Source organism: Zeus faber (assembly GCF_960531495.2).
Source record: "Zeus faber genome assembly, chromosome: 14".
NCBI classification, from domain to species: domain Eukaryota; kingdom Metazoa; phylum Chordata; class Actinopteri; order Zeiformes; family Zeidae; genus Zeus; species Zeus faber.
In genome coordinates, this window is record NC_137200.1 from 10152493 (window position 1) to 10176751 (window position 24259).

Genomic DNA, 24259 nt, shown 5'->3' on the forward strand with positions numbered 1-24259 from the left:
CTATCCACTTCCTCGCATTTTGAACCTTGCTCCCAGCTGTCTGTGGAGAATCCTTATATAACTGTGCATTATTTTGCAAAATCAGTGGGAGTGATCACCTTTGTCTTGTATGTATTATGTTGCGCACATGCACTCTTCTACCTTTATGCAACAGCCAAAGCTTTTTTCTGTGTAAAAAGGAAAGAAAAAATCGAACCTGACTCCCTGACCCCATTTTTCACTGAAACAGTTGTCATTAATAGTATGGTATGCGAGTCAATATTAAGTCAATAAATAAATACATAAATAAAAAAATATTCCTATGAAATGAATCCTCAAAAAAAGGAAATAGATGTAGAAATAAATGCAAATAGAACTATATAAATTAATCAATTTTGTTCAAAAATAAATCATTAAAAAAAAAAAAAAAATTTAAAAAGGATGTTTTTAAGAAAGACTATTTTTATTAATTTCAAGGGACTTTTATTTCATAAATCAAAATTTATTTATTTAAGGGGACTTTTATTTCATAATGTCACTTCTATTTATATCATATCACATTTCCACCGTGAAATAACACGGGTACACGTTTATCGACCAATTCGCTTAACGACCTGGTCCTAGGAACGGAACTCGATCGTTAAGTGAGGAGTACCTGTATTTATTTATTGAACAATATTTACAAATTTATACTTGTATTTATTTATATATTTATTGCCTCATTTATTTATTTCAGGATTTATTTCATCGGCATATTTCATTATTTACTAATTGATTTAATATTGACTCAAATGGTGTTCCATATAATAGTGGCACCGTTTTTCTTCTTACACAAAAGCACATTTTTCTGAATGGCCTTGAAAACCAAGGACAAGTACATGTTGAGTTTCAGTTTTTCACTTTTTCAATTAAAAAAAAAGCTATTTAATCAAAGCGGTAGTAAATACAGAACTTTATTTGGAACCCAAATAGTGTTAAAAAAAATGGCAGTTTGAGGACATTTATTTAGAGGATAGGTAAGCTCTAGTGAGTGGGACTTCCCTGGCCAATGAGCTTTATTCCATAGTCCTGCTTGTGACCGGTAGAGCAACAGCTGCCCTGTACCTTTTATTGGTGTGATACCTGCTGTATCGTTACAGTTTTCTATAAAACAGAAATTAGCTACCGCAGGCCCGGAGTTGCTGATCGCGAAAAGGGGGAAGATTCCCCTGCACAGCCTTTTAATTTCAAAATAAAATCAGTTTTTTTGATATACATGTTTTTAATGAAAAAGTTGAATAGCTTTTTTTTTGTCATCGGAGCATTCATCTAGTTCTATATAATTATAGGATCTACTCTTTGGCCTTTTGATTTCAAAATAAAGGTCTTTGAACTTTTAGTTTCAAATCAAAAGGCTATGCAACATTTATGTAGTTTATGTCCCAGTATTATTGCCTCGTCTGAGTGTTATTAAATCTATAGAAAAGTATTTTATTTTACCTTTTATATTTTCATTTTATCTTGAACTTTTGTTTTTTACAGATAGATATCTTCCTGATCTATCTTGTCAAACCCATACATACTGATAACGATTTGTATAATACAAGGTTGTATAATAGGTGATGAAAGCTAAAGAGCTAAAACTGTTAATTGTGTCTATTTTGAACCGTAACACCCACCACCCTAACCTCACTTAAGTAGGCTGGTAATGCCAAGTTCAGACTGCGTGATTGTGGCCTGATTTCCTACTCGCAGACAGGTTTTTGGAAATCGGCGAGCAAATCCCCAGATCGGAAGAAAATCACAGTGCGTGAGCTACGAGCGCGCGGTATGAACCGCTTACAACACGGTCTGACTGCTCCTCGAGCGCTCGCCTCTGGCTCGCAGACGGCGGCGAGATATCCTGCGGGTTTAATACCTGGTCGTGTCGGGCTCGACTCTGGAGTGACGCAACAAGCTACAGCCAATGAGAGCAGAACGGAGTGGGGGTGGGGGTGGCTCGAGAAGGAGAGACGGAGAGGTGGCAGTGCACTGAGCAGCAGCCAGCCACAAAAAAAGTCAAAAGCCACCAAATGTACTTAAAGTCTGCGGTGGGTCACATATGCACTTTATGTCTATGCACTAAATCTGCGCTTTCTTTTGTCTAATCGCGAGGGGGGGTCATTGTTCCTTTGAGTCTTTGGACTGATGGATTGGAAAATTTGAGTTGATGTGCTTATGTTGGGTTTTTGTTGAATGTTATTAAGTGTTGAACATAAAATGCATTTGTCATTTTCTTTTTTATTTAGCAACTTTTCATACAATAATTTATACTAAACGTTAACTTCAACAAGTGAATGTATCTTTGGAACTTGCTAAAACTAAGCTGATCTATTTACAATTTAGTCAGAAGCATTGTCTCTGAGCAAATCTTTTCCGATTTTTAATCTTTTTGGTGTATTATAGATGAGGTGGTTTTGCTGTGGTAGGTCACATAGGTGGAAAAGTCCTGCACAGACAACCGATGCCAGGAAGAGATCACCCTCCCACCTAACATGCTACCGATCTAACCACCAGAACACCAACTATGTAGATATCTGTTCACCTAGATGGAGTGAAGTGGAGAAAACTGTGCAAAGTGCAAAGGCCTCATCACACCATGTTGCAATGGAGTTCCATACAGGCTCTATAAAAATGCACCAGATCTCCTGCGATTCCTCTGGAGGCTCATGAATGTGCTTTGGCGCAAGCAGGAGATACCAACATCCTCTCGGAGAGCAAGAGGAATCCTGATCCCAAAGGAAAAGGATTAATCAGAAATCAGCCAATTCTGTCAAATTAGACTCCTAGCATCATCTGGCATCAGATACATGTCGCCAAGAAGGAGGGAACAGATCTTTACGTGGTGTTCTTGGACCTCGCCAACACCTTTGGGTCAGTCCCTCACAACCTCCTCTGGACTGCTTTTGAATTCTTCAGGGTACCAGTGGCCCTCACAAGCCTCGTCAAGGCCTACTTCAACAGCAGACTACACCACGGCGTGGCAACATCTGCAAGTGGGAATCATGGCTGGCGGTTCGATCTCCCCGCTGGCCTACACCATGACCATGGAGGTGATAATTACAGCATCTTGATGGATTGTTGGAGGACAGTGCATAAGACCTTGCCTGAGGCTTCCACCTGTCAGAGCATACATGGAGGACCTTACAACACTCTCCACAACCAAGGCTTGTACTGTACGGTTGCTGAGAAAGCTTCAAGAAAATATGGAGCTGGCTCAGATGAAGATCAAGCCCAGCAAGTCCAGAAACATTTTCATTATCACAGGGAAGATGTCAGACCAATGCTTTTATGGTGGTGATGACATGATTCCAACAATCTCAGAGAAGCCTGTGAAGTCAGTGGTACAACGCATCCCGCAAAGACACAGACCAAGTAAATCAGCTCAGGAAGGATGCCGTCAATGGCCTGGAGTGCATTGACAGAACCACACTCCCTCACAAGTTGAAGTTGGAGAATGCAATGTGGGCTCCTTCCACGCCTCATGTGGCCACTAACCTGATATGAAACTCCAATCTTGAAAGTGGAAAAGGCGGGGGACTGGGAGGAAATGGACCCCATTAGAAGCAACCAAGCAAGCAAAAGTGTAGCTCAAGCACAGGGACATTGTGGGCCGAGTGCAGCAGGGGAAGTGGCCTTTGTGTTGGGACCAGCACACCACCCTTAAAAGTCTACTCTAATGCAAAGATGCAGGCTCACGGTACAGGAGATACGTCAGCAAAGGCCATCGCTCAGGGCAATGGATCAGATGGGAAGGAGTGTAGAAGAGAAAGATCTCCTTGAAAGAGCTGTGGTAAATGGAGACTTTAAAAGCGAGCTTCACCATCAAGGCTGCCTATGAGGCCAGTGGTATGGAGAAGATCCCACATGCTCCCTATGCCCGACTCCAGCAACAATAAGACGCATCCTGGTGGGCTGAAAGACCAGCCTCACTCAAGGCCGATACACTCGGCGGCACAACAAGTGTTATGGCGTCTTGCAACAGTGCTGGAAGGTCAGTGGCTGAGAGTGAACACCGTTCCTCCCCCTTCATCCCGTTGACTGGCAACAGCATTTCGTCCAGGAAGGTGAGGGTCAAGTTAGACGCACCACATCAAGATCAGTCACCGCTAGTTGGGGCATGCAATTTGGTGGCAGACTTAGGCCAGAGGCTCTGCTTTCCAGCTGAGATCGCGCCAACTAACCTTAGACCAGACCTTGTGCTATGGTTGTCCTCACCCCAAAAAAAAGGTACACTGGCAAGCAGTCAAAGACCATTCTAGAACTGCAGAAAAGAGTAGTCAGTGGCTCTTGATGAAGAGAGAGGACTCCATCTGGGCCCTCAAGTAAGTAGATGGTATCTAGGGGGTGAGAGGATGCCGGGATTCACTGCTCAACCCTCTGGAGGTATCAGAGAGGAGAGGGGGAGTGTCCTGGACACCACTGTCTGTACTCCATTCTTGTATGCTCTGGAGGAAGGAAACATATTTGACTTGCTAAAAGAGGTGGAGGGAATACCAACCAACATGTTCCAAGACAGGATACCGGCACTGACGGGGTTTTTCTAAATATCTGTTAGCTACTGAGGGACCAAGCTCCCTCTCCATCTCTGCTAGGTGGTAAGAGGGAGAGGGGGAGTGGAACGTAGCCCAGACAGGTGGGGGTGTGGCGTGCCTCAGTCCTGGCCACCACTCTCTGTACTCCACTTCCTGTATGCTTTGGAGGAAGAAAACAGATTTGACTTGCCCAAAGAGGCGGAGGGAATTCCTACTAACGTGTTCCAAGACAGGCCCCTGATCTCTCCAGAACTGCTGAAAAGGGTATTCAGTGGCTCTTGATTAAGTGAAACGACTCCACATGGGCCCTCAAGTTAGTACAGTGGTACTTTGACTTACGAGAATAATTTGTTACGTGACAGAGCTTGTAATTCAATCTGCTCGTATAGCAAATCAATTTTCCCCATTGAAATTAATTGAAATGCCATTAATCCGTTCCAGCCCCCAAAAAACCACCCCAATTTTTTTTGTTACATGTTTTTAAATCAGAAAAATGTATTTATAAATAACAAATATTGTATAAAAACATAATAAAACACAATAAAAGTGAATGTAAAGAAATAAATTGGTTTTATAAAGTGTATTTACCTTGGAGATCAGACGAACTGGACTAACGGAAGATGCTGGCGGAGGTGGAGGGTGGAGGAGATAGGCGGAGGAGGTTGGAGGAGTTTGTTTCGTGCTTTTTCGGTCGCTTTCGTTTGTTGCTACACTTTATTGCTGAACTTAATTGCTAATTTTTTTATTTTTTTTCACTTCACTTTCGCTTAACTTGAAAAAAATTGCCAATTCCATCACACGCACACCTCGCTCATGTTTTTCTATGATTTCATGTGTTAATTCAATCGACATCATCCGCTTCTTCTTCTCAGCACTTACTTTCTTAGGACCCATGGTTAGAATTTTTTTTTTGGCGAGCACAAAAGACAAAAGAGATGCTTCCATGCTTTCACGTGAAGTGAACGAGTGGGATGTGGGGTGCTGGTTGCATTCGCTCGCCACGCCAACTAGCGGCGGCGTACCTGAAGCTCGCTCCTCGTTACTCACATTTTTGCTTGCATATATCAATACAAAAAATCGACGGAAGGATGGCTCGTAACTCGGAAAACTCGCTTGTTAGTGCACTCGTAAATCAAGGTACCACTGAAGTTGGCATCTAGGGGGTGAGGCCGGGACACCGGGATTCACTGCGTAGCGCTCCGGAGGTGTGGTGGGCCTATCAGGGAAACATCGAAGAAATAGGGCGCCCACTTGATAACCCAGAAGTTGCCATCACTCACTTGACCATCCCACAGAGTCAAGGCAGCATGTCTCACAGTGCAATTAAGGGATATTAACATCCAGTCCTACATAACAGATCCTTGTAGTTGGATTTTTCTCTTAAAATTTTCAGGCAAAACACCAACCGATACACATTAATTAATATTGCATAGAATCAGACTCCTCCTTTATATCGAGTAAAACTTCTCTCAGACTGCAAAGAAATCAAAACTATGCATCGTTAAAACTAACTTTCAAATGATAATGTAATGGAAAAAGTAATTGTGGGTGTCTCTGCCCACAGGTAGGGTTTAGGGAGGGAGATGGAGTCTTTATGGCAGTGGTTCGCCAACATGGCTAGAGTTTTTGTTGTAACCTTGAACAAAAAGGCCCGCTGACCACAAGTATCAATAATAAATAATAATGATGAGGATGATGATTATGATTATAATAATCTCGGGCGCAGGAGGAATGGCATTCCGCTCTCTGGCTCCTGGTCGGCTGACGAGCCCGTTGCCATCCCCTCCGTAAGACAGACAAACATTAAGAAGGCTCTCTGCCCCAAGTCTGACCAATCAACGTCGCGCGGGTGCTGATCCATCAGATTCGAGGCAGCTTGGCGGCTGCGGGAAAGGGAGCCGGACTGCCGTCTGCAGCCGATGCTTGGCCGTGCCCCTTGGTCTGCCACAGTAATGTTTTATTTAAATAGGTTTCTGATCTGGTTTTTCACTGCGATGAATGATCAGATCCAATTTTTTTTTGGGGGGGGGGGGTCATTTTTAATTCCTTTTGATTTTTAGGTCTATCTTTGTTGACATATCTTTATTGATTGTTGTCTACGGTCTATCTACTGAGTGTTCATAACAGCCATCATGGCTACCAGCTATATTTTTCATATTCAGCGAAGGATGTTCTCTCGGGTATAACTATAAGATTCACTCGTCCACATCCAGACCCATTACTCCAAAATCACACATCTCTACACGTGCAGAAAGATACAGCCATTAGAAAAACAGATCCTCTCTCTCTCCCTCTCAGTCTATCTATCCGTCTCTCTCACCGTACACACACACACAAGCATAGACCCGTGTGCAGACAGGCCCCTGATGCGCCGCCAGTTGTCATGTTTATGAGCAGGCGCTACACCAACAACACGAGCAGAAAATTATTACATGTCATTCACTAAGCATGTACAAAGGAGGTAACACGGATTCAAGTTGTCCCTTAAAATGTCAAAGGGAAATTAACACCTCCTAAAAAGGTTGGGGCGACAGCCGTGCAGATGGTGGCACGGCGGAAACACATTGAGTACCTGTCACGTTGCGTTTTGTTTTTTCTTCTATACAAGAAGCTAGCTTTTTTTAATATCAATATTTGTAAGCTTGGAAAAAGGTTATCTCTACTTCTTGATAAATCACCACTGCCAACAATCTTCATCAGAAACGTGGGCTGAGCCTGTCGTGGCTTGCATTCAACACACTAGTCAGCCTAGATTTACGCCTCCTGCTGTCTCTTTATCTGCCAATCTTCAAGTACAAGATATTTATCGCACGCCCGCTAAATGTGACAAAAGCCTTATCTTCTAAACCTAGTTAATATCGAGATGGCACGGCAGTACGATTTGTTTGGTGAAGATCGTTGAATGGGGGCTTTGGGGGAGTGATTTCTCTGATGGAGAAATCCTCAACGCTTGGCTGATGTCGGGTGTCAGCGAGACCACCAAGTAAGAAATGGGAAAGTGTCAAATGCCAACATGCGTCTTTGCTCGGAGCTCGGTGAATGAGTTTGTCAGATGTGTTGAATTGAGGCCTCGGGCTTGCTTTGGGTGGTTCTGTGTCAGATTCATCATCATCCGCCAGCTGCAGTCTAAAATGGGCTTTTTTTTCCTTTGACATGCACCGCCAAGAGCTAAAATGTGCCTATTAATGGAGGGCCAAATTTATTTTTTTTGGAATGCATATTTGTGAAGTGAAAATTTTGATGAAATAAACTCTATACCTATTATTTATGGAAATGTAATATTACTACATACTCTATAGTACCACTTAAAAAGTATATAAAATATGCAATTCCGACATTGCACTATAATTCTAAATGTTCATAAAGAATCTATAGTAATAGCAAGTATACAGCTAAAAAAACAGTACCTCATATCATGTTCATTCCCTCTAGGAGTCCCTAAACAATTTCATCAGAATGTATACATTCCAGAGATATCAATGTATACAAATGTCCTGAATTATAATTACTGGTAACAATAACCATAAGCAATTACATAATACAAGGTATTTATGGTGTATGTGTTTTGAAATATTTTCATTATTTTTGTGTTTTTGGGTTCCCTTCCAAATGCCTCAAAGATTTGTTACAATTACAACAAAAATGTGTAACCTGCTACACACAATTAATTTAATTATATACCCTCTGCAATTGAAGTCAGTTAAACCACTTAGCTTAGTTTATTTATTTATAGGTTTATATAATACATTATTATTGTGAAGGCAGTTTTCTGTTTATTTTCAAAGTGCCATAAGATAATTGTGTTCCCCAAAACAGATTAATATTCGTGAAAATTAATCGTGCTCACAATATTGACTAAAATAATCATGATTATAATTTACGGCATAATCATGGAGCCCAACTTCAGAATGATAACCGCCGTTAGTTGCGGCATTGGAAATCACCCACAGCCGCAATTACCGCCCAAACACAGAATTACACTGTAACCAGGCCAGAATGAGTGAACTTCTGCAGTCACAAAACACACCGAAACAGAGAGCCAATAGACACTCCTCCATTGAACTTTAGCGAAGGGCTGTCACCCTGGACCCCGTGTATTGCTGCCTGCACCGATACAGTAGGAGCCACTTGAATAGGGCTGTCCCAGCCAGTTGACAGCTAATTTACAAACAGCTTCCAGCCAGTTTCCAGCCAACTACCAGGCGGCTCCCAATCGGCTGCCAACTGGCTGGAATTCCCCCTCCCTCTCATGTGTCCTGACAGGGGGTGTTTAATTTAAAATGTAAACACACCCATTTATTCAATTGCAGTGTGTCACCATGAGATGGAGCTTACTTCACAAAAACACAATCAAATTTCAGGGGGAGATCTCAGATTTTCACCCCTCACCCTAACCTAACCCTAACCATATTTTCGTCAGTAGGTCTGCGTTTGCACATGTATTGGTTAGGTGTGGGGGCTTACAGACCTGTTGGGTGACACAATGATCGTCCATTAAGTGCAATCAAAGAGATGGCCCAAAGCTTTACCTGCACTCTGCTTCGGTAGTCACTCAAAAAATGGGTTCTGATTAGAGACAACACGATCATTCCTACAGTAGTTCCAGCAATGTGGACACGATAAAAGGGACAGTTCCTCCAAAAAGTCCTTAGAAGTATGAGGTGCGGAAATGCACGATATGGGGAGTTTTGCGATACATTATTTATTGCGATTATATTTTTTGTGATATTTCACATTTATTTTATGTAAATTAAAACACAGTGTTTTCATTAATATCAGAGATGTATATATTGATTCTATTTGATGTACAGAAGTGTACATGTATTTTTCATTAAACCAACGCAAGATTATCCCGTATACGCGAGTTGCTTTACGTCTTGAACCACTGCTCCTCCCAGTGGACAGATAAAGCATTGCAACTGCTTTTCCACAAATGAGAGACTGGGGGTATTCCCAGGCGCCGGCGCAAAAAATTACATCATCGAGGGGGATATCATTACAGACAAGATCCGAGCAAGGACCGGACAGGGACCCTGCATGGGTCAGCCATGCCCCAATCACGGATCTGCCTGGCCCCTGTCATGTTCCAGCTGCCCTCTCCAAGTGGCTCGTACTGTAGTTGTATTTGTATTTGCACCTAGTCAATACTCGCATCCTTACTGTCACTTAACCCCTGCTGTAGCCTTTGTCTGGTGCATAGAGCACATTCTCTTTATTCTGTATACTGTATATTGTATTTCTTGTTTGTCAGACTCTTAAAACTGAACTATTATTGCACTGTCATTTAAATTTTTATTTGCACTACAATACACCAACTGTACAATGACAAATTCCCAGTACATGAAAATGTACTTGGGCAAGAAAACAAATTCTGATACCGAGTCCGATTCTGCCCGGCACCCTGACGCTGCCTCATCATTGTCAGATGATCTCTACAAATAACTTTTTGCAGGATAATTTCAAAAACACTCCCATACACACACACACACACACACACACACACACACACACACACACACACACACACACACACACACACACACACACACACACACACACACACACACACACAAACACAGCTTCTTTTTTTTTAGCTTTTTGGAATGCCAAGTGGCAGCGAGGTGCATTTCATTTGGGGGGGCTTTGTTTGGGGTCCGGGGGGAGCAGATTTAAAGTCTTGTTTGTCAGGCAGTCTATGCTTATCTGTCAGCATCAGAGGGTTCAATTTCTCATCTGCCCACCTCTCTCTCTCTCTCTCTCTCTCTCTCTCTCTCCTGCTCTCTCTCTCTCTCCATGTTATATGACAGGGACATTTAGAGGTACTCTGACAACTGAGGCATGCAAATAAGCATTTGATGTTTCTCCCTCCTCTCTCGTTTGCCTTAGTTCTCTTTCTCTTTCCCTCTGTCTCTCTCTCCCTCTCTCTCTATCTCTCCACCCTCTCCACCCCTCAGTGGTTCCTTTTAGCCTACCAGGCTGGGCATGTATTCAGGGAGTTATTTTTGTACCTATGATGGAGGGAATGTTGTTGTTGTGTTTTTTTCCTCCTAAGGGAGAGCCTCCCTCTTCCAGAACATTCTCCGCCGTCGCCTGTGAAAGTTTGGTAAAGCCGGGAGTAAATGCACAACCTTAAAGGCCATCCTCTGGACTATTTTCTCCCCTTTCCAAACAGAAAATGGTGGCGCAGTTACTACTTGAACGTCACGCATCAGCAACGCCATGACAACCAGTGATAAACAAAGCTAATTCTCACCAACAACCACAACATCAATGTAGCCACCACTCAGATGAGAGATTTGAGGTGGAGGATTCTTCCGTATCGATAATTGGCTCACTCAATAGGCATGTCATTTGAAGGCTGCACTCACTTTTTGACAAGTTACCGTTTTAACAAGATCTCAAAATGTTGAACTACTAACATGATTTATTTGTGAAAAGATATATGGCAGCAACTGTGGAATCAATGTATCTCTGCGGAGAGAGTGACATAGGGAAGCATTGAATAGCTGAGACGCTATTGGTGGTGGCCTTTAGAAATTAGTGGATCCATAAGGAATGGTGTGCTACAGCAGTGCCAAGGGCTGTGTCTGTGTGTGTGTGTGTGTGTGTGTGTGTGTGTGTGTGTGTGTGTGTGTGTGTGCGCGTGTGTTTATGTGTGTGTGTGTGTGTGTGTGTGTGTGCGTGCGTGCGTGCGTGCGTCGGAGTGGCAATTTGGCGGGACACTGCAGTGATGGGGTCAAGGACTTTCACTGCTAGAAAGATTTAGCCGCTTATGAATAGCAATGCAGGAGAAACCAGCAGTGGAAAAAGTACTCTTCCAGCTTTTTACTTTACAAATAGCACAAATACCGTGACACAAAATGGTGAAAGTGAAAGCACCACAGTGATTTCTACTTAAGCCTTCGAGTACTTGCTCTTAATTGTACTTCCATACAAAGTATTAATTAATTAAGTACTGATTTCATTTCACTGCATATATGTATGGAATTATGTATATGTATGTGACAAATAAAAATCTTGAATCTTGAATTTAGAAGTAGTCATAATCATAATCAAAGTCATAATCATATCCACTGCCCTGATACAACAGATTCTACAAATACATCATGATGTTCTACTGTACCTTTTTTGTTTTTCGGCAGATGATGTTCATGCGTATCCTGATTAGAATTTACAAAATTAATTGTGTAGTTAGTGTCATTTATTTACAAGAATATGGACCAAATCGATCATTGATGAGAAATCCTAAAGCTACAGTTTCATTGATCCAGTTCCTGTTTATTTATTTTACTGCCTTTGCTTGCTTTTGAAATGTAAAAATATGAATCCTGATTTTCTATTTCAAGTGAGACAAGTGAAATACATAGATGTTTTCTTTGAAATGTAGTGTAGTAAAGTCGACATAAAATAAATGTACTTAAGTACTGTAGGAAAGCACTTTGTTTCTTTCCACCATTGGCAGAGACCCTCAACAGTGACAAAATTAGAACCAGAAATTAAACAGTAGTTCTTTTTAACCAATAATTATTTTATCCAGCAAGCATTAAGAAAATAATGTCTTCAACTATATTACTGAGACAAAATAACTAATTCCACATTTCTGAAGGTGGAACAAGTCACTTCTTGCAGAGAAAGGTGGACCTGAGGCTCTCCATTCCGAAAGAAGATTACTATCTTCAGAATACGCCATGAAAACAGCTTTTTTTTTTTTTTTTGTTGTTGTTTTTTAACAGAGCTAGCCATACTGCCCCACCCACTCATCATTCTCCAATGTATTTTATTTTTTGTCTGTGGAAATAACAAGTGTGTGAATGGCATAAGGCTCCTCCAGGCTCATCTCCCTGAGGATATCAAATCGGATATCGGCGTTGTCTGTTGTCCGTGGCAGATCCCGCTGCTTTCCCCCGCGAATAGAGAAAGAAAAACACATGTATCAAACAGTGTTTTGGTTGTTGTTCAGGGGAGGGGTATCACACGCAAATGTCTCTCCTTCGCTCGATCGTGAGCATGAAACCTACCTACAGTAACATTAGGGAGGATTGGGCGTGGTACCTGGAGAAAAGTTGCTGAGCTGACAGCACATCTGAAAGGATGCTTCCTTGAGGATCCGTGTCGACTTCTTGGTATGAGAACGCAGAGAAGTGGAGTTGAATCAAAGCACATTATCGCCAGGGACTGGGTGAAGAGGATGTAGGCCTACTATTCAGAAAGGTGGCATAAGTGCACAAGTGCATGCAATCACAAAGGCAAAGCATTCATGTGACTATGTTTCACAGGTATACACCGCACGATCGCATGTCTGTGCATCAATCATATTCTAATAATAAACAAATGAATATACCTAGTGATAAACAATAAATACAAACATAAACATTAACACTAACTACAATAATGATACGTCTTGCTATGTACAGTAGACCGAAAAAATAAACAACAAACAAGAACAATAAACCAGAAAATAAAACAATGAACAGTAAGAATTTGGTAATGTTCATTAAACCTAATGATAAACACAACTAAATTAAAGCTATTGACCTAAAACTGTACCAAAAAACTATAATAATAACCTAAAAAATACAATAAATAAACCTAAACACCAAGTAGAAGATAGATACGTTCTGCCATGTACAATTGACCTAAAAAATTAACAAAAAACAATTAAATTAACCTAATAATAATAATAATAATAAATAATAATAAATAATATACAATGAACAGAAAGTACAAACATAATGATAAACAATGAATATAGACCTTACATTTACAACAACAACAAAAAATCTGTAAAAATAACCGAGAAATAAATGAAAAAAAATGTACCCAGGAATAGTCATAGTCACTAATATCTGCAGTTGACACGGAAATGAAAGCAAAGAACCAAAACGGGTGAAAGGTCTATAGAGCAGCTCATGCGGTTGGTCCATACAAAACACTTGTGTCCAAAACAGTGTAAAACCAACGACGGACTTCGTTGGTTACATCCATCCGTTGCAGTCAGCCCGGGCCGTCCAGGAATTGCGATCCCTCCCTTTGTGATCCCCTTCTCCTTCCCCTTCCTCGGCTTTCTTCTGGGAGTTTTTTGTTGTTGTCGTTTGTCGTTTCGCTTGAGATGCGGAGCTTGTGAATCCCTTTGACATGGCGCTGGTTGTGATTGACCATGATCCAGGGCTGTAGAAATAGGGTCTGTTGAAAATATAGAAATAGCCATAGTGTGACTGGTGTTAATACTGTATGGCACTCCATTACTGCTGATGTTACTCTCTTACTGTATGCATCCTTTAACTGCTATTTTTACCAGATTCCACTTTTTCCACTGCTGTCCCTACTGTACACCACTTTGTATAAGTAATGCTGCAATACTGTATATTGTACCTACTGTAGACTAACAGACACTTCATCATGTTGGTCCTACTAGTCACTAATAGGCAAGGCAAGTTTATTTATATTAGCACCTTTCAACAGCAATACCATTCAAAGTGCTTTATATAGAACATCAAAAGCATTAAAACAAAGTGCAAAAGAAACACATTAAAAAAGACATTGACATAAAGTTAAAAAAATTGAATACATAGAATGGATAAAATAATGAGATTAATAAAGTCTTACCCTATCTTATATCTTGTGAACTTGACGTGAAATCGTATTGGTCTGGTTCAACGTCTTTACACTCGGCCGATGCTAAGTTGCTCGTCTCTTTTTTTTTTTTTTTTTTTTTTCACCACCACGTCCAGTGGTGAGTCAGGAACTGGTGATGGACGACGTGTCAGTGATGGAGGGCGAGGTGGCTACCATCAGCTGCCGGGTGAAGAACAACGATGACTCGGTCATCCAGCTGCTCAACCCCAACAGACAGACCATCTTCTTCAGGAACCTGAAACGTGAGTACCGACCCCAGGGCTCGGCGTCTCCCGCTATTTGTTGTTGTTTGTTTGTTGTGTGTACTCTTGTTTAAGACTATCTTATGGGTACATTCCTTCTATGACAATATTATATATGATATATATATATATATATATATATATACACTGTATATTAATAGTATAGAAGTGGTACAGAAATTGCGCATTGAGAATCTTATTGTTTATTTGGCAGGGAACATTTCCATGTACAGGGAATTTTTTGGGATAACGATTTTTTCATTACTGGCATAAAAAAAGCACAAGTCTGAAAAAAAAAAAAAAAAATGTGTACAAACGTACAAAAATACCCAAATTTTTAATTATATGTATCAGGGACTTCATGGGCACATGTTTATTCGCATTCAAATACATCCAAGTCTGTTCTCTATCTGCGTATGTGCAGCTATTGCGAGAGGTCAATAGTGAATTATTCAGAGACATTCATTCCTTCATCAAAAAAATGTAAAAATAACATATTTCTCACGATATTGATTAAGATAATTTAGATACAAAACAAAATGCTGGAAGAAAAAAAAACAACACACATGGTTTGACGCCGATCTCATGAGCCTGGGCTGAGTAAATTATCTCTGGCCCCGATTCCCTTTTTTGTCTTTTCGTCTTTTAGTTTATTTTTTTTTTTCATTTCTCCTCGGCACCACCTCCCTCCCTCCAAGTCTCTCTCTCCCTCTGACTTTGCGCTCATCAGAGGGTTCCCAGCTCTTGCTTCTTCCCAGCCTGTCATCCCCTCCTCCTCCTTGTAGCAGTGCTAACAAGCTCTTATCCCGCTCCGCCCTCTCCACCTTGGCGCCGCCTGAGCTCCGTCACTCCCATGTCAAGACGAGCGAGTGTTACATTTCCCAAGTCATCGATAGGCGCCAAGACTTTGCTCAAATTCATGCTTCTATTTTCACGCTTATTCCCGGGGCAATTAGGGGTTAAGGCGCCGGATCTTTCACTCTCTGTTTAAAATTAAAATGGAATGGAATGGAAACCTGAACTCTCTCCCTCGATCACTGAGGACGAGGACCATGACAATGAAATCAAATACTCTTAAAAATATGGCAATGAAGGGAAAAAATGACTCATGCCGGCTTCAGACTACGTGATTCTGGCCTTATTTTCCACTCGCCGACAGGTTTGTGGTGATCGCTGAGCAAATCCCCGGATTGGAGGAAAACAATAGCGCGCTCACGTGAGCGACGAGCGTGCGGCGTGAATTGCTTACAACGCGATCCCACTGCGCGCCGGCGAGATATCAAGCAGCTTTAATATCCCGACGTGTCGGGCTCTACTCGGGAGTGACGCAACCAGCTACAGCCAATGAGAGCAGACACAGAGTGGGGGGTCGAGAAGGGGAAGCGGGAGTGCACTGAGCAGCAGCCAGAAACACACAACATACCTATTTTACTTTACTTCTCTAGGTTCTTAATACAGGTGCTCCTTACTTAACGACCGAGTTCCGTTCCTAGGACCAGGCCGATAAGCGAATTGGTCGAAGCGGGGACCCGTGTTATTCCACGGCAAGGGGACGGGGCCATTGCGAACGCTAGTGTAGTGAATACTGACAGACTGTGGGCAGGAGATGGAGAACGGTGATAAGATGTATATAGTGAATATAGTATATACAATATATAGTATATATTGTGTATATAGAGTATATAGTGTATATAGAGTATATAGTATATATAGTGTATATAGTATATACAGTGTATATAGTATATAAAGTATATATAGTGGATATAGTATATATTGTGTATATAGTATATACAGTGTATATAGTATATAAAGTATACATAGTGTACTGTATATAGTATATAAAGAATATATAGTGTATATAGTATATACAGTGTATATAGTATATAAAGTATATATAGTGGATATAGTATATATTGTGTATATAGTATATACAGTGTATATAGTATATAAAGTATATATAGTGTATATAGTATATAAAGGGTGATGCACAATGAGATACTTGGCGCTCTGACGCTGCACACGCAGCGGTATTGTACGCAGCATTCAATACAGATCCTGGTCCTAACGGTCGTTAAACAGGTAGGTCCTTAAGTGAGGAGTACCTGTATGTTCCTTATTCAACTTCTGCTTTCATTAGTTGTTGGGGTTTTTTTTTTTTTGCAGTGATCAAGAACATAACGAAAAATAAATAATCCTGTCTCACACACGGTATCATTTCCGGCGTCACTTCTCGCGTGTTTCCGTGACGAGACGTCGTTCCCTGAAAGTGAAAACTAGAAGGAAGCCATTATAACAAGCACAGTTATACATATTTGTGAATTTTTGTTTTCTGTTAATGGGGTAGTGGTGTGATCATCACTGTCATCATTGTCATCACATAATCAAATAATATAAAAATTAAAAGTTGTCAAAAACCCTACATTTTCAAAATATTTATCAAAATTATTTATACCCACAACAATAATCGAATAACTGATCAAAGATCAAAGAGGGTAAAAATCACGCTGACATGGACCATGGCGATGGAGAGCGGTGCATCTACCAGGCGACTCTCTCTCTCTCCTGTCAGACACAAGGATGGACTGTCTTGTCCTCCACCTGGTTTAAAGAACGGGGCTGAAAAGACGTCCAAAGGTGTTCATTTCATTTACTTATTCATAAGGACAACACACGTTTATCAAGATTTTCTGTAAACGTGGCGGTGTTAGCCAGCTGGCTAATTTTGAACTGCAGTCTTTTGGGGAGATGTTATGAAACCTATAAAGTGATGACATTTGCATATCAAAGAACAAGACAGTTTAAAGACAGAAACAGCAACGAAAAACAAGAATTCTCGAGACGGAACGCAAGCCAGGCAGAGCAACGGGAAACTGCAAAACATCAGTATAACAATACAGCCATAACAAACACCATTTTGGCACATATATCCAAGCAAGCTACACGAAGCAGCAAAACACAGCCAAGCAATACTGACCACAACCATCTTTTGATTCATGGAGACATGCAGAGAAGCAATAAACAGTAAACGTAAATGAAACACAACAGTCATGGTGTTTGTCTTGATAAAATGTTAAAAACAAAAGCATTCACGGGTTAGTAGAATGGTGGTATACACCCAACGCACAAGCCATGCAACGCAGAGGTGTCAGACACAGCTTGAAGAACATGTCAGATTGTTAATAATACTAGAAAATATTTCATCCATACTCAAGCCATGCAAAGCTGGCCGCCTGGCAACGGGCAAAGGAAATGTGACAAGTTATCAGCAGGTTAGCCAGATATAATAACAATAATTAGAAAAGGAGCAATGTACTATGTAGCTGTACGTTGGGGGGCTGTTCCACAATTGAGAAGCTCTTACAGAAAAGCATTATTGGCTGAAGGAGCTGGACCTGAAAGGGATCACATAGTCCCCTCTCAGAGTAGTCGTTTGAATTTTTCTGCTAGATAAAAGTACCAAGTGGTGGAGGAGCCTTGCCATTTTGGATCTTAGACATCGCGCAGCTGTCAGTGTATTTCATTACATTTTTCCCAGCTAAGGATGTCATATTTGCCAAGAATTGCAGTGATGGTAAGTGTTGGGTTGTCTATCTAACACTTTGAGAGCCTGCTTATACAGAGAGAGAGTGGGCTTCGGTGTCCAGCTTGTCAGACAGTATGTTAAGTGAGGGATGATCATTGCATTCATATATAGTTTTGCTGCCGCAGTTCTTCGGCAGTTGCTGCAGTTGTTTTGTTATATAACGAAAATTAGCCAGGTTGGTTATTTGGATTTCTTTCTTCACTTGTTTTTTGAAGGATAAGGTGGTGTCCAGGATAATACCAGGATATTTAACATGAGAGACTACTTGGATGATCTCTGCAGACACATACACGTAGGGGTCACAATCAGATGCATGCAATCAGTGTGTCTTTGTAAAGAACTTGCACACTGTCTTCTTAACATTCGGAAACAGGTGTGAATCATCAAGCCATTTGTTAACATCTATCATTGTGGCACTTGGAGTTTAGAAGCTGCCTGTTCTTTGGTTTTTGCATGGACATGAATGACGGTATCGCCTGCATAGTACATCTGAACTTCACATCCTGTGCAGACCGATGGTGAATTATTTATGTATACGCTGAACGGGAGAGGTCCCAGGCTAGATCCCTGGGGCGCAACCATTACATTGCTCAGAAAAGGTGATGTTTCGCTACCCACCCTTACACACTACACTCTGCCTGCAAGAAAGGACTTCCAATTCAGCATGTCAGAGGAGAAATTAAAATTTGCTAGTTTGCAGATGAGCATTTGGTGATGGACAATATCAAATGCCTTGTCTAGAAGTCCAGAAATATGGCCCCAACAGCACCTCCTTTGTCCGTTTTTAGTTTAATATTCTCCAAGAGGAAGCAATATGCGGTCTGAGTGGAATGGTTGGCTCAAAAACCAAATTGCTTTGGGTGCAGTGTGTAATGGTACTGTTGAGATGAGTGGTCAGCTGTTCAGCAACACATTTCTCTTTGAACAACTGACAAGCCAAACTTCAAGACAGTGCAACAGTGCAGAAAAGATACAAATGTGAAGATATTATGTATAAATAGAAGTTATATATGTGTCTGTCTATGTATGTACCTGTGCACCACGACTTTAATATTTAATAGTTAATAATTGTTGCATCAGGGCACCACTCCCATTTTGTTTTAGTTTGGGAGAAACTAATGAGTTTAATTTATGTAAATCAATCATAAGGCATAATTAATAAGTCTAAGAAGGGATTGGAGCTCTTTGTCATTTACTGACTAATGGATTCAACTCTAGGGAACACCAACAGACAAGCTTCTTTCCAATAAATGGATGTATTTTATCATGCTGATCTACAACATAAATGAAGTAAAAATAAACATGTGAAAAATGAAAATGACATAAATGATGAAGAAAATGAAATGTTAAAGAAAATAAATGATAAAGGAAAAAAACAATGAATGCAGGATTTATTGTTTGGGAATGCAGACAGGTGTTACAGATCCTGGGATCTTAGCGGGGGTTCATAAAGCCCTTCTATGAATCTCTGAGAGGAAGAATGTCCAGGGAAGCCTGTGCTGTCGTTCTACTGCATACAAACAAGTTTAGAGGTAGCTTCCATTCACTTAGATATTCATTGTAACATGCATTCCGACATGGATTGCCCAAATTCCACTCTACTCCCCTCCATTAGATGTATATCAATTATGGATCCCAGTGTATTAATGGCATTGACAGTGTTACTGTTGCAGTTGTCCTTGATGTAATAACAAAGAGTTTTCACTGAGGCCACTTCAAGCATATTTGGCAATTTTGGGTTAATTGCGCTGATTTTCCATGGTACTAGTTCCTTCGGTACATTGACTCCACAGCCAAAGCCTCATTTTTTTTCTTTTCGCAAATAGTGATTTCAGCAAGATAAGGGTAAGGGTTAGCGAAATTTCAAGCTTGAAATTGTTAAAATAACAGTTGACAAGATGTGACAATTGAGCAAGTCATCTATCAATATGTAATAATCACCCCCCGCAAAAGTGCTGGGCTATGTGGGGTCACCATTTTGTTGTTTAATAAAACATTTAAAAATAATTATGCCGCCTATTTTTTCTGACCCATCATGAATATTTTGTTTTTGAATGATGTAGGAGATCCCAATTAACATATAATTTCCAGACAGAATAAACCACAAGTCTACATGTGCAAGTCGTACATTTATTATTTACAATTCTATCGGGAATTTCCAGTTAATTTTGTAATGTAATTCAGTACGTACAGTATATTGTAATATTTTTTAAAAAATACAGTCGTTCTCAACTGGTGGGTTCTGATCCAATTTGTCAAAGCAAGGCAATGCTAAATAAAATCATAAAGGTCTATTTGCATTTAGTTTCTGTCAAGATATAACACAATTTTGGAAACTGGAAATGAGTCACTGTTGTTTCAATTGCTTTTTATTTAATTGGGTTTTTAACACTTACTGCCATTTCTGTTTTTGTGTGTTTGTATTACTGCACTATTCATTTTGTTAAATAAATAACAATGGCTCAAATCTTAAATTATGTGTGACTTATGTATATAAGTAGTTATGTATATTCATAATATGACTTAATGAGCAAATGAATAAATTTGAACCACCACGTCCCAACCTGGGGCATTTCGCAGCAATCCGCCTTCAGCTGTGCGTGAAAAACATCGGAAATTCCTTTTTTGAGAAAATTTGATTATAGCCGATTCATGTTGAAGTTGTTTTCTATCTCTCAACTCATTTTCAAAACTTGATTTCTAAATATTAGATAATTCCTAAAAAGTCGAGGTTACGTGCTCCATCAGCATTAGTTGAGCTACTCACCAACAAGTTGTTGAACAACTTCCCAAACATGCAGATCTGGATCATCCTTCGATATTCCCAGTGATGTGAAGTCAGAAAGTTAAAGCGTTTTGATAAAATAAGGTTATAATGTGTATCTACTTGTGAATGTCCACACCGCGTCTTCTTCGTGCGATAAAAAACTGTTGCGCTGACGCCGCCTCAGAGGACACAAAAAGAAAAGCTCACGTCACTTCTGGAAGCAATGTTTTAAGGAAACACCAGCAAATTAACACCCGAAGCAACAAATTCCACTTCTCCGTGCAAACCTAATCTCTGTGTTGTTATGGGTTGTGAGAAGAGGGTGGCGGAAGCTCAATTTTATCGCCAGATATCGCCACTTCCACGATACAGCAATTCCCAGGATTCAAATGGTGGGAGGACCTTGCCATTGGAATTCTGGGAATTTCTGTCCCTGATGATAGGTTTTCATGCGCTTGATCTGAAAAGTGCCACTTTCTCAAAACTATCATTGTTATAAAACAATAAAGCCAGGAAATGGGAATGTTTAGCAGTAAGAGAATAATAGAGGGGCCATGCTAGTTTAGTGACCGTGAACTTAGAATTAAATACAATAACTTCAAATTAAAGCATTAACTTGGATTATGCATTTTCAAGTATATTTTTTTAATTAATGATTCAAATTTTATTTCAGAAACACACATTCAACATTAACTCATTAAAGTAGTACAGCACTATCCAAATGTGACATCATCAACAGTGTTTCAAAATGTGTATTTTGGGCTGCAAAAGTCTCTAAATGCTTCTCAAACTTTAAAGCCTGATTTCTCAGAACTTCTGTTTTTAAAATCGCAATTTTTAATAAGACATAGCCTCCGAAATATTTTATTGATTTCCACAAGTGATACTTTGTTTTAAAGCTGTGATTCTACGCTTACATATTATGTGAAAGAAAAAAAAAAATGTCACATCTCGAAATATGACCCTAAAAATGCGGTGGCTCACAAATGTAAGGACTAGACCAGAACCACTGATCTAATGTGATGTAAATCAGTTTTCACAAAACCAAGACTTTTTGGTATGCTGTGGATGATGAATACCTTGAAGTGGCACGCACAATATCATCACTGCAAATTATTTATTATGAATATTGTTTGAAATAATCATCCATGTAGTTGGACAATTAAATTATATGTTATATTTCAAGTGTGATTGTCTCACAAACACGTACTTCATAGAAAGTGTTATTGTCTAACCAAGACATTTGTTGTTCTCTGAAGGAATTGGAAAAACAAGGTTATTTAACGGCAGTCAGATGATACGAATTAGAAATGCCATCAGTGCATCAGTCTTTCACTAATCCCAATATACTAAGGACAAACCATGCAGACCCACAGAAATTTGGGAGCAATCTACCAGAACCAAGAGAGAGAATCAATTTCAAAAAGAACAAAGGTCCGCTCGTGTTCCTGCCAGGTGAGGATAACTTGTTAAATAATTTCTTTCCTTTTCTTGCTTTGAGAGGGAATTATTCAAGCCGCAATGTCATCTCATATTTACTATTATACCTCTGTATTCTCACCTCAACCTCAGAGCTCATTCTTACTGACACCGGCACAGAATCCGGCAGCGAGATTGCATCCTGTATGTGATTGAGTGTATCAATGACCCGCAAAGTACTTTTTGTTGTGTTGGATGGACATTTTACTTTATTTTGTTTCCTCTGAATCCTCAAGTCTCCGGCAACAAACGGAACGTCCCCAAAAGATTGATTGAGTTCACTGTGTTGTATTTCTTGCTGACTTTGGCTTTACCAATGCCTTATGAGTAGGTTTTGGAAAAAAAATAATGATAACTGGACAAATTGGAACTGTTTATGAAAATAACATGGTTCGGCCTCGGTTTGTGTCATGTGAATTTAAATTACACTACATGAAATATGTTTTACCATTCATATACTGTAAGCAGGGGCGTTGGATAGGATGCAAAGACATCAGGGGCTTAGCCCTACCAGGCTCAGATATAGATTTAAATGAACAAGACTTCAAGGTATCTTCTACTATTGATGAGCAGGAGGACAGCGGTCCATTCCAGAATGCCTCGAAAACAATATATTATACAACGTTATTTATAGAAAACCTATTGAGACAAAATTTACATGCGAATGACAAGTGAAACAAATTTGAAATCAAACTGATTTCAGATTGATTGCAAGGTAACAAATGGATGTTTCCTTATAAAGGGATCTGGATTAATAACCAGAATTTTGTCAGCGTTGCACAGCGGTTCCCATTTTATTTTCTTCTTTTTGATTTGAGAGTCTCAAAGCTTTCTGGTATTTGATGGGTGATCGTTTAAACGGAGTCAACAGGTCATGTCTTCACTAAATTGGACCTCCGGACTTTTAATAAAGATGAAACATGGGACATGGTTATAAAAATCCCATTAATTTTTGTCAAGCAACTACCAGGTGAATTATTATTGCATTCGTTTAGTATTAGCATTGGAAATATACAGGCTCTCTATTGTCTTTACCAGGAGAGGTTAAATCTGGGATCATTTATTATATTGTATAGATTCATTGTGCAAGGCACTAATTACACTGCCTACGTTTCTATTAAAGCCAATGCTGCACAGCTAACCTGTTCCCAAGTTCTGCTCAGGTTAACAAATTGAAACACAGGACTACAGCCGACTGAACAATATACTTTATTAAAAATAATTACTTAAGCATTTAGAGCCTTGAAGTTTTTTTCTATTGGCCAAATCAGCTCACCCTTTCACGTTATTGTCACAGTAGTTAATGAAGCTATTCAGTGTCATATATGCTGTTCCATTCACTGTTATTCAGTATTCTATTAAAAATAAGATAAAACATCGGTTTATATTGTCAAAGTGTGGGTGATTTAGCCTATGACAACATGCAGGAACAGGGTCGCTGATAGTGTTAGTGCACGCTTGCATCCACGTTGGTTTAACTTATTGACTACTATTCATCATAAGTTCACTCCTTGTCTATGTTCAACCTCTTGCATAACATCGACGAAGCATTTATATTTTCATATATTTTCTGTTGAAGACGACCAAGAATTCATTACCCAAAATGCATGCACTGAGTTTTATGAATGTTAAGCTGGATTTGTGTCCAGACCTGCAGATGCATGCTGAGATTTGCAATAGCTTATATTTATATTATATATATATAATAAAGACATATATTATATATATATATATATATATATATATATATATATATATATATATGTCTTGTTCAGTTTGTATTTTCTTGCACATTCCCAACTCATCTGTTTGTGAATATTTCCCATCCTTTGGCGTAGACGGAGATGTGCAAATATGGCCTGTGGAGCCCACTTACCACCAGGCAGGAGCATCACCTTACATTGGTGATGTCCTGCTGGTATTTGACCCAAATGGCTGCCCCTGTCAATGAGTAACAAATAATGTCTTGATTTTATTTCCATAGCAGTCAATGCTGTCGTGATCATGTTTTATCTAGCCA

The 24259-nt window shown here is 39.9% G+C and overlaps 1 protein-coding gene across 1 annotated transcript in view; it reads left to right on the plus strand.

Annotated features, from left to right (window-relative positions):
* Positions 1-3203: 3203 nt before the first annotated feature.
* The window catches only part of cadm1a (cell adhesion molecule 1a), a gene marked incomplete at both ends in the record, with an annotated part of 96781 nt that continues 75725 nt past the window's right edge, over positions 3204-24259 (plus strand). The window contains 2 exons of the mRNA XM_080014218.1: positions 3204-3372; positions 14264-14410. Of these exons, the coding sequence (XP_079870344.1) occupies positions 3204-3372; positions 14264-14410 (316 nt within the window). The remainder of the gene's footprint in view (positions 3373-14263; positions 14411-24259) is intronic.